General features: G+C 36.7%; 3 protein-coding genes across 8 annotated transcripts; 2 read left to right on the top strand and 1 right to left on the bottom strand.

Moving 5' to 3' along the window:
• Positions 1-2081: 2081 nt before the first annotated feature.
• LOC106152602 (bolA-like protein 2) lies at positions 2082-3145 on the bottom strand. Its single transcript, XM_013526247.2, has 3 exons — positions 2974-3145; positions 2664-2758; positions 2082-2546 (listed from the first exon to the last, which is right to left on the bottom strand). Exons 1-3 carry the CDS (start codon positions 3034-3036, stop codon positions 2447-2449), a joined length of 258 nt encoding a protein of 85 aa, XP_013381701.1. The 5' UTR covers positions 3037-3145; the 3' UTR covers positions 2082-2446.
• A 165-nt stretch (positions 3146-3310) lies between these two features.
• On the top strand, positions 3311-6532 carry LOC106152618 (uncharacterized). The gene is made up of 2 exons (XM_013526272.2): positions 3311-4028; positions 4397-6532. Exons 1-2 carry the CDS (start codon positions 3350-3352, stop codon positions 5476-5478), a joined length of 1761 nt encoding a protein of 586 aa, XP_013381726.2. The 5' UTR covers positions 3311-3349; the 3' UTR covers positions 5479-6532.
• On the top strand, positions 3343-12232 carry LOC106152577 (gastrin-releasing peptide receptor). Of its 6 annotated transcripts, none has more exons than XM_087011707.1 (3): positions 3343-3392; positions 8192-8387; positions 10408-12232. In XM_087011707.1, the coding sequence occupies exons 2-3, from the start codon at positions 8210-8212 to the stop codon at positions 11646-11648; spliced, it is 1419 nt and encodes a 472-aa protein (XP_086867833.1). In that variant the 5' UTR covers positions 3343-3392; positions 8192-8209; the 3' UTR covers positions 11649-12232. The 6 variants fall into 6 exon arrangements, with proteins under 6 accessions (XP_086867833.1, XP_086867849.1, XP_013381657.2 ...); XM_087011723.1 differs by lacking the exon at positions 3343-3392 and adding an exon at positions 6723-7203; XM_013526203.2 differs by lacking the exon at positions 3343-3392 and adding an exon at positions 6724-7203 and having other exon boundaries at positions 8188-8387.
• Positions 12233-14234: the final 2002 nt, after the last annotated feature.

Raw genomic sequence — 14234 nt, 5'->3', positions numbered from 1 at the left:
ATTGTTTAATAAGTGTCAAAAATGGAAAAAAAACATATCTTTACAGTTTGTCAGATTCAACCATTCACTATGTTCAGAATTTCAGAATGGAGCAAGTTGGACATTTATAATTGTTCTGTTGATATTTTTGCTTTTACAACATATTTTTTGATTGATCATATAAAAATGACCGTAAATTGATTATTTTGCTTTATGTAAAAAAGGTGTTGAAAATGGAAATAAACTCTTTCAATACAGTTTTCTCTTGTTTACATTTTGGGATTTTCAAAGTATGACTCTGAACTCTATAGGCTAGTCACATTTTCTGAATATCCATGATACTTTTATTTTATTATTAAAAATTTTATGGTTATTATGCTGTTAAGCATAGTGTAATATTGCATCAAAATTGAACAAAACCCTATTCTGGGCACTGCCTCCGTAGTAGCGGTGAAAGGAAAACCATGTCACTTGCTCTTCTCACACTTACAGGAAAGAAACATAGGACTGAAATACAGCTTCAGTTGAAAAATTGTCTCATTAGTTTATTGTTTGGAAGTAATACAGGTTTTTTTGTGAAAATTTTTATCTTTCACATGTTGCAATTTTCAGTGTGGGACTTAGAGCTCCCTTGGGCATGAAGCCCAGTGGTAATCAAATTTTCTTAATGTCCATGTTTTTAATAGTAGATATTTTAAAATTGGTGGTATTTAATTAGTTAATCATTATGTAATGTTGCATCAAAATTGACAAAAAACCTACTTTGTGCTCTGCTACCATTAATATTATGTAAAGTAAAGTGTTACTTTCTATTTTTTTACTATTCTTACAAAAATGATTCTTAGGATTGACATACAGCTCATATTAGAGAACCAGCTCTATTGGATTATCATTTTTATTAAATTTATGAATTTTTTGTGAAATTTTCATTTTTCTCATTCTGGCACTTTCTAATTGTAAACTTGAACTCTGATGGGCCTGGAACCTTATGCTTTTACTTTTATCAGTGTTACCTGTACGTTGTGCATAATTAAAATTTGATGTTGACTGTGCAGTTAAACATAATGTATTATTGCATCAGAATTGGTAGTCTCCTGTTTTATTTTGTGCATTATTGTTTTCTGCTTTTCTTAAGGTGTGACTTATGGGCCTGAAGACCTTTGATAGACAAATTTGTGTGGTCAGTCTGTAAATTCCCCTTGGGTATTCACTAGGCTAATTTCAGTGCTATAAACTCATTTGCCTAATTAAGCGGCCATTAAATGAAATTTCATAAAGCACACTTGTTGATATTTCCCTGTAAACTCCCAAAGGTTAAGCTCTCTGCTAGATAACATAGTGTCCATAATAAGGAAGCAGTGAATAGCAGCTTCATTGGAATTATATTTTTGTTGTTTTCTTTTTAATTTTTTCTCCAACACTGGCATTTTTAAGATGTGATTTTTAACTCCCATCCACCTGAGGCTCTGCACATTTTCAGTATTTCCACATAAGAAGTTGTATTGGTATTTATATCTTTAAACACGCTGTAATATTATTTTATGCACTGTCATCATTTTTCATATATTGGGACTTTCATCATGTGAATTTTAACTCTCATGGTCCTGAAACTGTAATCTTATTGAAGGGGATTGATTGAGACCATTTTCTGGGTCTCCTGGAAGACAGTCAGATTTTAAAGTTTATATTTACGGGTTTCTGTTGGAAGACCATCAAAATGGAGGATGGATCAACAAAGATACTTTGGAATACTGTCAGAAAATATCTCTGGATCTGCTCCTGTTATTGACCATGTTACCTGTTGTGCATGATTAAAAATCAGTGTTGACTGACTGTGCTATCATAAGCATATATTATTGCATCAAAATTGACAAAATGACCTATATTGCATCTTTTTTTTCTGTTTTTTGTCTGTACATTTGACAGCTTTGCTGCCTTGTTTATAGCATGTTCTTGTTGCAGTAACTATGGAAGCATGCTGCAATTTTTTTTAAAGTAATATTTGACAGATCAGTATCAGCACTGCACTCATAGCAGGGCTATAGCAACCCCTGGAGAATGAAGACTAGTTGGCCTGCAGCATTTGCAGGTAGAATACTTCATCAGAAGACACATTTTTATTTTCTGTTAAAAGATACAGTTACTTGATATTCACAAGACTTTTATTAAAATACACTTAGACCTGGAAAGGCCAAAAACTGTCTGCACTAAGCAGGTAAAAACTGCCTAGACATGCAAGTACAAATGAAGATGGTCTGCATGCATAATGTATGTCACAATTTTCACACAATCATACACAGTGATACACATTGCACTGTTACTGACTGCTTAAATATTGACAGCACTTCAGTAGCATCTTGAAGAAATAGCATCTTTGGTCCATTAAATATTGTTTAATGATGTCAATGAAATGAACAGTACATCGTGATCTATGAAAAATTGCCTCCTTGTGCTATGTGAAAAAAAATCATTGTTGCTGCTGTTTTTCCCACTGTTCTGGTGTTAATGTTTTCTGAGAAAAGGCATGGATGGATTTCATTTCCTCTTCCAAAACTGAATTCACCAACCTGAAAAAGATGTATATTATCATTTAATATTATGAAAACTTTAATAATAATAGTAACTCATCGCAAACGCCATTAGACGGCAATGTTTTGATTTTCATTAATGATTATTTTGCCTACCTGTGCCTTTGTAACAGAGGCTTTCCTTCAAATTTTTTAGAGACTATGATTGCTTGGAACTTGGCTCCGCAGCCATCAGATAGATCTTCTACTTCCTGGAAAAAGTTTTATAATGTTAAAAAAATCGAAATGCTCTTAGAAAGAGTGATATCTATGATGTGTTGAAAGCAGACACCAACTGTCACTGTCAGACTGACATATATGTCCATGGTCTGGCCATGACTTGCAATGTAGAATTGACCTGTCTTGAACTAAAGAAAGTGTAACTGAGTGTTTAAACCGTACTCTCAATATTAACGATAATTCTCACCAAGTAAGAAGCTTCCAGTGCCTTCTGTAACTTATCCTTTATTTCGTCAGCGGTGTGAGGCATTTTGAAAGGTTTTATATTTGAAAGAGACTGAATAACTTGAAACGAGCAAACATCACATGGGCGCTGACATCTTTATTTTACAGGTTCTACGCCTTCAATGTTTTTTTCTTTGTGCGGATTATAGTTTCCATTCACTTAGTAAATAAGTGTAAAATTTTGTTAATTTTATTTACAATTTTTTAGACTGAAATTAATTATGATTATTTTAAGAGTGATTTAAGGTCATTATTGGTGGCTTGTCATTACATAATATCAATCGTACAATACTTTTAAAATGAAAACGTAAATAAACGTCACTTCCGATGTACACAATATGGCGAGCAAAAGAGATGACATTTTCTCAGTGATACATGTAGGTATACATTTATTTTCTTTTGTTTTAATGTCATTACAATCTCAAATGGTCAGTGGAGATGACACGTGTGTAAAGGAGGACATTAGAAATGCGTATCTGCAGGCTTTTAACAATGTATGCCATGTGGGTGTAGAGAAGACTTTGAAGCGATCGATGAAGTCTTGGAATTTAGCAGACGATGATTTACTTGTGTCGACATTTCCCATAGACCCAGACTTAAACAACTATGTGAGAGAGGTCAAGGAGGCAGTTTTTTCAATTGTGAAGCCCATCTCATTCAAAACACCTTTGCATCTTGTTGCTTATTCGAAGGAAGTACTGGAAGAAATACTGGATATGGACCTTTCCATAGTGGATGAAAAAGATTTCTTAGATTTTGTGAGTGGGACTGAGATTTTAAAAGGATCCACTCCACTGTCACACCGTTATGGGGGTCATCAGTTTGGTATATGGGCAGATCAACTGGGTGATGGTAGAGCAGTTTTACTAGGGGAATATGTGAACAGAAAAGGGGAGAGATGGGAACTTCAATTAAAAGGATCGGGGAAGACACCATATTCAAGGCAAGGAGATGGGAGGGCAGTGCTTCGCTCCTCTGTTAGAGAGTTTCTCTGCAGTGAAGCAATGTACCATTTAGGTTTGTATTCTATGATTTTATCCATTGACTATTATAATGGGTATTCTTTAAAAAAAAAATTCAAACTTCATTTCTTGATAAATAATATGAACCGATATTTTTGTACATTGCATACCAATAATACATGTACATGTTCTAATAATATGCATTACTACATGTAGTACTTAATATTTAAAGAAATATGTTATGTTCAGTACTATGATATATTGTTATCACTTTGAAATCAAAGAACAAATTTCATATTTAATATGTATAATTAGCTACGTAGATCACTAATTAAAGTTTGTATAATATTAAATTGTAAGATCAATGGTTTTTATACTGGTTTAGTTCAAGAATGTACACTTGGTTAATCATTATTATTGTAGGCATTCCCACCAGCAGAGCAGCCACCCTGGTAACCAGCAGTGATCCTGTGATGAGGGATCAGTTCTATGATGGCCATCCTAAGGCAGAAAGAGGGGCAGTAGTTCTACGCCTTGCTCCTAGCTGGTATAGAATAGGATCTCTTGAAATACTTGAAAGCAATAAGGAATTTGATCTCTTGAGACGTTTGACAGATTTTGTAATCAAGCAACACTTTCCTCAAATTGACATGAAGGATAATGACAGATATTTGTCATTTTTCTCCCATGTTGTGTCACAAACAGCATACATGATTGCTAGTTGGCAGAGTGTTGGTTTTAGTCATGGAGTGTGCAATACAGATAACTTCAGCCTGCTTTCTATCACAATAGACTATGGACCATTTGGTTTTTTGGATGCCTATGTTCCCAGTTTTGTGCCCAACTCATCCGATGATGAAGGCATGTATAGCTATGACAAGCAGCCCGATGTTGGCTATTTTAATCTTGACAAGCTACGAATAGCCCTCATGCCACTTCTTACAACAAGCCAAAACAATCAGATGAAGGTGATATTGCAAGGATATGTTGATATTTACAAGGAGAACTTTTTGACTTTGTTTAGAAACAAACTTGGACTTGCAGGAGAACAAGAGCAAGATGAATTCTTTCTTGCTGTTCTGTTGAAGATTATGGAAGAAACAAAATCTGACTTCACAATGACTTTTCGAAATTTAGGTGACTGGAAAGTGAGAGATATGAAAATGTACTCTGTTCCAGATGATTTATGGGCACTTCATCAGTTAGAAAATCACAAGTATTTCAAGCAGTGGGTGAAAATGTACGTAGATAGAATAGAATTTGTGCAGATTCCTGATGAAATGAGGATGAAGAAAATGAAAAATACTAACCCTAGGTATATTCTCCGAAACTGGATCGCACAGACTGTTATAGAACAAGCAGAAAATGATTACTTTGAGGGAGTGCGGCAACTATTGACAATTTTGCAGAATCCTTATGTGGAGAATGAGTATGCAGAAAAGATGGGTTATGCTTCACAACCACCAAAATGGGCATCTTCACTGAGAGTTAGTTGCTCATCTTAGCCAGCACAGTTTTAATGTTATGCTTTGAAGAAATTTTTCATTCCTATGTTGTAAACAGTATTAGTTCATGTGATTATGATAATTTTAAAATCAATTGCAATTTACCTAGATTATTTAATTAAGCAAGAATTTAGCACTTTATCATATATAAAATTTATGTGTGTTACTGTGTTTGTGTGCCTTTATATTATATATGGAATAACGTGTGTGTTTGTGTGTGTGTTTATGAAGCAGTATGATGGATATCAGTTCAAGTATATCTTGACAATCCAGTAGAGTAAGATAATGTATATTATATAATCTCCATCTTATACATAATTGGTTTATATCTATCTATCTATCTATACTGTATTGTAGTTTTTATGTATTGTAGTTTTTATGCAAAATGCTAAATGTGATAATGTAAAGGTTTACATATGAATGTAGGGATTTGGTTTTGAAAGAAAAATGACGAAAAACGTGAATAATTTATTACATGTGTTATTTATTGAGGGTAGGGGATGTACATATACATCTTACCTGTAACAAGTGTTCCAGTATATTATGAAGTGAAAATAACACAACTAGGCCCTAAGTGTTAAACTACATTCTGCATTATGTAAAGTCAAGGAAGTGGATAGGAAATTTCTTTTTTGGTCTAGCCAAGACGTTGGAGAGGTCTCCAAGTTCTTGGCCTAGCCAGTAGTGTTAGCTGATCTTGAAATATCAGTCTAGGTTAATGGCTGTTATATATATATATATTATTCCTCCTTACATGCAATATGCCATTTTTTTTTTTTTTTTTTTTTTTTTTTTTTTGTTAATGCAAATGCAATAAACTGTTAAACTTTCAAGAATAATCCACAGTTGTCAGCAGTTAAGTTTTCAGGATGTAGTTCATTTACTGATAAAACTATCAAAAATTCCATCTTAAATGTATTTGCGTTTTCCTGATTTTTCTAGTAAAAGCAGTTGGATCTGGTTTCAGGCCTTTGGCGCTGCACCCCAAGAACCCAGTCTTAAGTATCAGATCTACTGTAGTTTGATTAAATAAAATTGTTGCCAGAAAGTTAAATGTAATTACAGCATTGTTAAACATTGACGTGTTGAATTTCCATAGGGACTGGAAATTACTGGTGAGCCACCATATGCTAACGACTTTGTGTTTATTTTTTTTCGTAAGAGATGCAGTTTTGCAAATACAGTCAGATGCCCCCGGTTTTTTTTTTTTTTTTTTTTTTTTTTTTTTTTTTTTTTTTTTGCATTTGCATTTGCATTTGCTGCAAATTTTATACCCGTCTTCAAACGCGTTATTAACACACTTGCGTTTGTGCATCGTTGGACAAACGCCCGCTGCGCAAGAAAATTACACAAGTAGAAAATCCCAGATTTTAGAGTGGACACTGTAAACTGATAGTATTTTAATCGTTCTGAACTAGCGTTGTAGGAAAGTTTTGTTCACGTGACAGCTGGTATTCAGCTTGTTGGAAGTCGAGTGCTTGGTGGTGGGAACGTTTGCAGCTCCTGCTGTTATCTGTATCATTTCTGTGACGCGAAACGTTTACTTGGAGACGTTACACAAGATGCCATGCTTCTCTGACAATAATCAGAATACCCGTCTGTCTGCTGACTTAGTCGAAAACAAACTGAAGGAGAAGATGAGTCTTATCTGAGGCAGACCAGACGTTGTTTTTCGGTTATTTTCCAAGTTTTGAAGAAGTATTGTTGGAATTTCATCTAAGCAAGGTAACTAAGTTCATTTGATTCTCAAGAAGGGTAATTCAAACCACTTTTATAGATTTTAATTTTTACATCTCTTACAGAGGGAGTGAACAATTGTTAAAAACCATGTTGGAAGGGGTTAACGGGTGCGAATAAGGATGGTCTATAAAAATCTGAGAAGCATCGTACTAATTTCACGTCGCGGTGCAAATGTCCCTTTTAAAGTGGTTTATTTGCTCTAACTCAGCACTTTTCTTAAGCTAAATATATGTACGTTATCAGGCTGAATGCCTTCCAAGGACAAGGGGCTCTGGTGGGGCACACAAGGCCAACGTGACCTATCAGCACGAGCTGTCAGTTTCTTTCCTTTGAATTGTCCAAGTGTATTCATATCATACGTGAAAAAAATGCGGCATGTTTAACCTATGGAGCATTGCCGGTTGTCGGGCGGCAACTCCGACATTGCTTGAAAGTGAATTGTCAAATACAGGCACTCTCTGACATCACGTAACGTATAAAAAGGTTGAACGTATTACTTGAAAACACATGTGACGGACCAATTTACAGTATTTCACAAGCAGCTATTTCCTGGCAGTAACGAAGATTGGTTGCAATTTATTTCGGTAACGCTTATTAAATTTTCTAGCTGTAGAAAAACCTTTGAAAACTTTGTCTCAAACTGCATTATACTGCAACCGAGTTAACAGCAATTTTTTTTCTTTTGCGTAATCTGCTTAAATTCTTAAATTAGGTGAAACCGTGTGAGTCCTTTTGGCAAAACAATTTGTTTCAAATTGCAGAATCGCGATTTGGCACTCTGGAGGTCTTTCTGTTTGATTCTTCGAACAGCTGCCAAGTCCCAGGTACGAGAGCGGTGGATTTTCATAACTACGAGTAGATATGCGCCACTAAGTAACTTATGCATGGGGCCCACTTACACTGCCCCTAACACTAAATATGCAAATGTCAATGAGTTTTTAAGATTAGGTATTTAACTTATTCTTTAAGGTAGATTTCCAAAACACCCACGATGGATTATCTCCGGGAAGAGGCGTTGGAATTGTACCTGGTAGGGACAAACAAGTCCACGGCGTTAAAGGTGCGAAATATGACCCGGGGGTCGGTGCCACTGATGACATATCAAACCAACCTGGAATCACTGTTCATCCCTATCGTCATGGGCCTTCTTTTTCTTCTGGGAATCATCGGTAAGTGTGTGTCATAAATTTGTTTAACCTTACGATGTATTTTAAGGTTATAAAACGGTCAGTGTCAAAATCATTCTGTTCGGAGGATCGTCACATTAACTGAACTTCAAATTTCCTACCTACAATCATTTGCTGTTTAGTCTACAGATGCAAGTTTCTATGTATCATGTATGTAGCAAACTTACTCTTCAGTTTTTGTTTAGGCTGTGGAATCTTTTTCATTGCTTAGAGCAGATGTAAACAGTTGATATTCAATTCTTACAAAGAGGAATCACAAGATTCCAATTCCACAGACTTCAGAAGGAAAGAAAGGCTTGGCGTTTGGATAGGTTTTAACTGGATAACTTTAGCTTAGAGAGAAAAAACTAAAATATTTAGAAAGAGCAGTAGCAAAGGTACAAATACTTTTACTGGAAAAATTATCATGATTTGCCCCAAACTACCTATTGTAAACGGGTAATATTTGACTTTTTCAACTCCTACGCCCATCTAGCTAGTCAACGGAATAATGTTGCAGCGATATCAGGAGCTGAAATTATTCAGACTCGTTACATGCCAACGATTCACGTCTGGAGTTCTGCCTTTAACACAAACTATAAAAATCTATCCCTGTGGGTGTCTTGGTCAAAGTGCCTGTCACCCGTTGTGACAGAGCCAATCGCTGAACATGAGACCATGGTCAGATTAAAAGTATGCGTTGCTAAGGAAAAAATACCTCACCTCGCCAGAACGAAGTCAGTTTATTTATTTGTTTATTTTCTAATTGATTAATTAATTTATTGTTTTTGTGTCTCGGCAGTTAGTCGTCTTCTGTCAAATATTCGGATCACTTTCCTATTGAAATAATCTAATCAGACACCGGCTCTATTAGCAAAACCCTGCAAACTGAAAAAAGTGATGGAGATGAAATTGCGTAGAATTGAATAGTAAATGCATACTGCTGTGCTACTTTTTGTTGGAATTTTGTTAATGGATTATTCTCGCCTATAGTAATTTGTTTAAGATTAGATTTCCTACTGAAAAGTAAATTAGATTTTTTAAAGACGTCAAACACCCGTGGGAGGAGGCAATCTTGAGAAGGTAGGCTACACATCCTCTGAGGGAAAAAAACGCGTTCAAGTAGGCGCGCGCACGTATAAAGGCGTTTTCAGTTAAGAGGTGAAGAAATTTATGGCCATTTCCGAGGCAGAATTCCCAATCTTCTCAAGACTGCATTACCAACCTCATCACACACACACCCTCTAGGAACAAATATTGCCTGTAAAACTGCTGTTTTTTTATCGTAGTATTGTGCTGTTTATCCAATTGTTAAGCAAGTTTGCCAGATAAAGTATAAAGTTTACGGGGTAAAATCAATAAAGAAAAGTTGTTTAAAAAGAGAACAAAACGCACGCAAGCCGAGACAGCCTGTCTGCTACTAGAGCAGCTGTACTTGAACTGAATTGTGCAATAATATTTTACTGGATAAATTAAAACTAACGATAAAAGTACAAACATTTCATCACATCAACCCATATGTTGTACCAGGCGCGTATGTCTATCAGTAAATTATTTAGAGGTTGGAAATCCGAAACACAACTTGGCTGTCAGCTACCGCATAAATACACAGGGACTTTCATGCGGTCATCACGGCCTCCATGTGTGGTCGCCCACCTGACCCAAGACGGGATCCGACTGCAGTTTTTATATATTCATAGCGTGTTTAGTCACGTGCTTACGAAAACATGAGATCATTGTTTTATTTATCCGATTCATTTAGCTCTAATTTTTATTACATTTAATTTGGGGAGGAAGAGAGTTGGAGGCAATAAAGTGTTCCCATTCAAATGCAAAATATACCATCATGTAATGATAGGGTTTAATTAAATAAAATAGTAAAATATTCCTTATTGTTTCCTTATCTACATTCTTATCTCAACATTGATTACTAGTCACGAGAATCGGTGACTAAACGTCAAAACGCTATTATTATCAAAGTATATTAAACCTGTTTCTTTATGTATGCCATTAATCATTTTAGGTAATATCACGGTGATATATACAGTAGCCAGGCATCGCTCCATGCACAGTGTTCCAAATATCTACATTGTTAACATAGCCATTGGGGACCTACTGCTGCTAGTAATTGCGCTGCCATTTCAAGCCACGATCTTCACCTTAAAAGAATGGGTATTCGGTGAAATAACTTGCAAAATCAGCGAGTTTCTGCAGCCCGTCTCGCTGGGTGTGACGGCATTCACGTTGGCCGTGCTGTGTGCCGATCGCCATGCCGCCTGGGCAGGAAACCCACGCTATTATCTCCTTGCAAGAACTCGTAAACTGAACATTGTGGTCAACACCGTGATTGTCTGGACAGTTGCACTGGCCATGGGTGTTCCCGATCTTGTGTCCAGTTATATAATGCACTATCCAATCAACAAAGATCTGATTCTAAAAGTATGCAGCGTCTTTCCGCCTACGTGGGGCGCTCTTTACCCTATCATTCACGACACAGTGTGGTTTAGTGTTTTATTGGCGTTGTCTTCTGCAATATGCTGGGTGTATCTTCTACTCATTTCTATCCTAATTTGCTCTAAAGGTTACCAAGTAGCAATCTCGGATGACGTACACTACCGACCGGAATTAGATGAGAAATGCAAAAGCGACAACAAAGAAAAGGACAAAAGAAAAAATGGGTCTTCCAGGCGACATCCAAAGGGTAAAAGAAGTCGCGAGGAAAGAGAACGACAAAAACGATGGACCAAACAGCGTAAAAATTCCACATTGGTAGTCACAGTCATGTTAGTTATGTTTATATTTTGCTGCCTGCCACGTTACATTTTCCAGCTTTGGTTTCATTTTGACAAACAACCGTACAACATGTTCTGGTATATTATGAAACTCGTTGGGTTTTGTTTAAATTTTGGCCATGCGGTAGTCAACCCTTTTGTTCTTTGCGCATTGGATGATCGTTTCAGCGAGCACTTTAAACGTTACTGGCTCTACGGCTGTTCTTCGGCAAAGAAGAGGATTGCCCTCATGCAGCAATTGGTCAATACATCAGAAAGTTCGGAGGCTGATGAGACAGAAACCACCGTCAAAACGCAACCAGATATCTACGAAGAGGCGAAACCGCCTAACATCGCTCCACGCTATCAGACTATGAAGAGGCCTGCTCCTATATACAACCACTATCCTGATGATGTTCATTTTGGCAGCACTGATACTTACAAATATCCATATGTTCAAGATGACGTTTCAACCTTTGCCATTTACATATAGATGTAGATATATTGTGTATAGTAATCCATTGAATCCTACATTTTAGGCTTTAAATCAATGCGTAAAATGTGAAAAATGTGCGCCTACAATATTTAGTTGATGCCAGGACCATTGTGACTGGTCGTAGGTTGAGACTAGGTTGTATTCAAGAATATTGCGTCCTAAGTTGAGATTACGAAGAATGTGTTTGTTGCGAATGTTTCTTTACTGATTGTGCTCGGGGCAATATTCAGCGTTTTGACCTCGATTGCAGCAAAAACGATTACTGTAATTGATTAGACGACCTTGTAAACATTGAAGTGAAATACAAATTAGGCAGTATATGTAGTATTGTAAGCATGATGGAATGGGCAATAGGCTTTACCTTGTTATATAATTACTAGCAAAAGAATAATAAGGAAAACTGAAATAAAGCCGAGAAGAAAAGCGGAGCAGATAGCGGTCCAAATCCAGTATTTTATTAGCCTACTGTTTATGACATCTGAATATAATAAAAGACTGCGGAACAAATACAATACATACAATACTTTGTATTTCAAAGAAAATAAAATTGGAATAATTGAAGACGATACGCTTAAATAGTGTGACAATTTGTTTGTGATCTAATGCTGACTGGGGAACGGGGTATCGGCGGGCACACGTCCGTTTTCTTTTTCATTTTCCTCTCAGAAAAACGGGCAAAACGCAACAAAATCACATATTTATTCCAAAAATAGATTAATAAATAAATAGTCGCGTGTTGCTTTATATATGTTTCGTTTCGCTTTGCAAAATGATTTTATTCTTGTGGCCACCCCTTTAACAAAATCCTGGATCGACACATGCGATCAAATGCATGCATACGTGAGATTCGAGAGGTATCGTTTATCAAATTTAAATTAAAAATATTTTAAATCCCTATTTTGCAAAATATGTGAAAGTGGTCGAGGAGGTAATGAAATTATAACTCCTGCAGAACTTGATCGTTTGTCATTACCAACTCAAGGGGATTGTCTTGAGGGGCCTAATCTTGGAAAGGTGAGGCATACCTAAAAACTCCATATGAGGCCATAAATGTTGTCTCCGAAAGGGGTTATTCACAATTGGATTCAGTCCCTTTTCGAGTTTATTCACGCCACAACCTTTGCATTCTTTAACACATTCGGATTATCCTTATAAAAGATAAATGGTTGAACAATTATGAATGAGTTATTTTTCTAAAAGAACTCACGTTAATACGAAAATCCATGTGTTAACTAGAAAAGCACTCGGAGAGCGCAGACCTCAGCCAAGGCAGCAAAGTCTCCACCCAATGCCGTTTCACCCCTTAATTTTCATTCTATAATGATTTAGTTTTTTGATTGTTGATTATTGATTATTAATTGATTATTGATTGATTATTGATCTGGATCACCACCAAATCCAGGGGTGAAAACATAACTTCCTTGGCGGATGTTAAAAAGCTGATGATCGTCCCGCGAAAAACTCGAACTGAATGATTTCTATGGGTAAACGGATTTTTTTCTCACTAACCAATCTTTGACCCTCCTTTCTTGACACTCGCCATAACTCTGTAACCATCTGGAAAATGCAATGTTTTTTTTTTCGAGTTTCGCCATTCTGTGGAGCTCTTTGCACTGACTTCCACAGGCACTGCGCTCAATGCTAAGTCTTTGCCTGTGCTAGTCTTGGGAACTTACTGGTATCATACAACTGTACCTACTGTACGTAGCTTATGTCTGGAATACTGCCTCAAAATTGTCACTAGTCCACAGGGGACTATGTAACTCTACCCCTAGACGCGTTATAATCTGTGAAAGCTTTATTGCTTATTTTAGAAAAAAATATGCTGAGACGCTTTCACCAAAACCTTTGTTCTCGTAACGCGTTTCTTTTAAGGCACCCATACCACTAGCCCAAATACTTCGTGCTATCTCTCCGGGGTAAAAGTTAGTTGCGCATGCAAGTAGGCCTAATCACTCTTTCTCACTACTTTTCGCGCCAAAACTCTATGAAACTTACACAATACAGCGACCTTTCTATCCTTTCGCTGTCAGAAATTGTGTTTTAAGGGGAAATATACGCCATGTACCGGTAGGGCACAGTCTGAGTCAGAAGCAACTTGGTTTGACCCAAAAATTAAATTTCATTCTGAGCTGGCTCTTTCGATCTTTTTCGAATCGGAGCCTCGGCAACCACTTGTCACTCTAATTTCGGGGCCGTAGTGATAGTCCGAAGGTTCAATAGTCCGAAGGTTCATTGGTCCGAATGTTCACCATAGAACCGTCGGACCAATGAACCCTTGATTAAAAAATCGATGAAAATGTTACCACTTTTCGGACCAATGAACCTTCGGACCAATGAACCTTCGGACTATCGAGACGCCCCCCTAATTTCGTTTCTACAACGATCAATGTGCAAAATTTCAAAGCCAATACTGTGTTCACATGACAGAAGATGGGCTTGCACATGCAATGTACGCTTGATCTCATCAAGTAAATTTATTAGTGAGAAAACAACGGGAAACTTATACCGTCCCGACAAATACAAAATGTCCAACGGTCGCTGTCAAATAGGTCCGGTTAACTATTTGCAAAATGCCACATT

This window comes from Lingula anatina, chromosome 1, assembly GCF_051362555.1.
Source record: "Lingula anatina isolate TDL-2025a chromosome 1, LinAna3.0, whole genome shotgun sequence".
Lineage (NCBI taxonomy): Eukaryota > Metazoa > Brachiopoda > Lingulata > Lingulida > Lingulidae > Lingula > Lingula anatina.
The sequence above is the reverse complement of the archived record's forward strand: the minus strand, read 5'-3'. Positions and strand labels throughout refer to the sequence as shown.

Bases quoted from the DNA above. Each gene is read 5' to 3' on its own strand.
- LOC106152602 (XM_013526247.2), bottom strand. From the start codon at position 3,036: ATGCCTCACACCGCTGACGAAATAAAGGATAAGTTACAGAAGGCACTG. The intron at 2,759-2,973 runs GTGAGAATTATC...AACTTTTTCCAG, and splicing joins CACTGGAAGCTTCTTACTTG to GAAGTAGAAGATCTATCTGA. The intron at 2,547-2,663 runs GTAGGCAAAATA...CATCTTTTTCAG, and splicing joins CCTCTGTTACAAAGGCACAG to GTTGGTGAATTCAGTTTTGG.
- LOC106152618 (XM_013526272.2), top strand. From the start codon at position 3,350: ATGGCGAGCAAAAGAGATGACATTTTCTCAGTGATACATGTAGGTATA. The intron at 4,029-4,396 runs GTTTGTATTCTA...TTATTATTGTAG, and splicing joins TGAAGCAATGTACCATTTAG to GCATTCCCACCAGCAGAGCA.
- LOC106152577 (XM_087011707.1), top strand. From the start codon at position 8,210: ATGGATTATCTCCGGGAAGAGGCGTTGGAATTGTACCTGGTAGGGACA. The intron at 8,388-10,407 runs GTAAGTGTGTGT...TAATCATTTTAG, and splicing joins TTTTCTTCTGGGAATCATCG to GTAATATCACGGTGATATAT.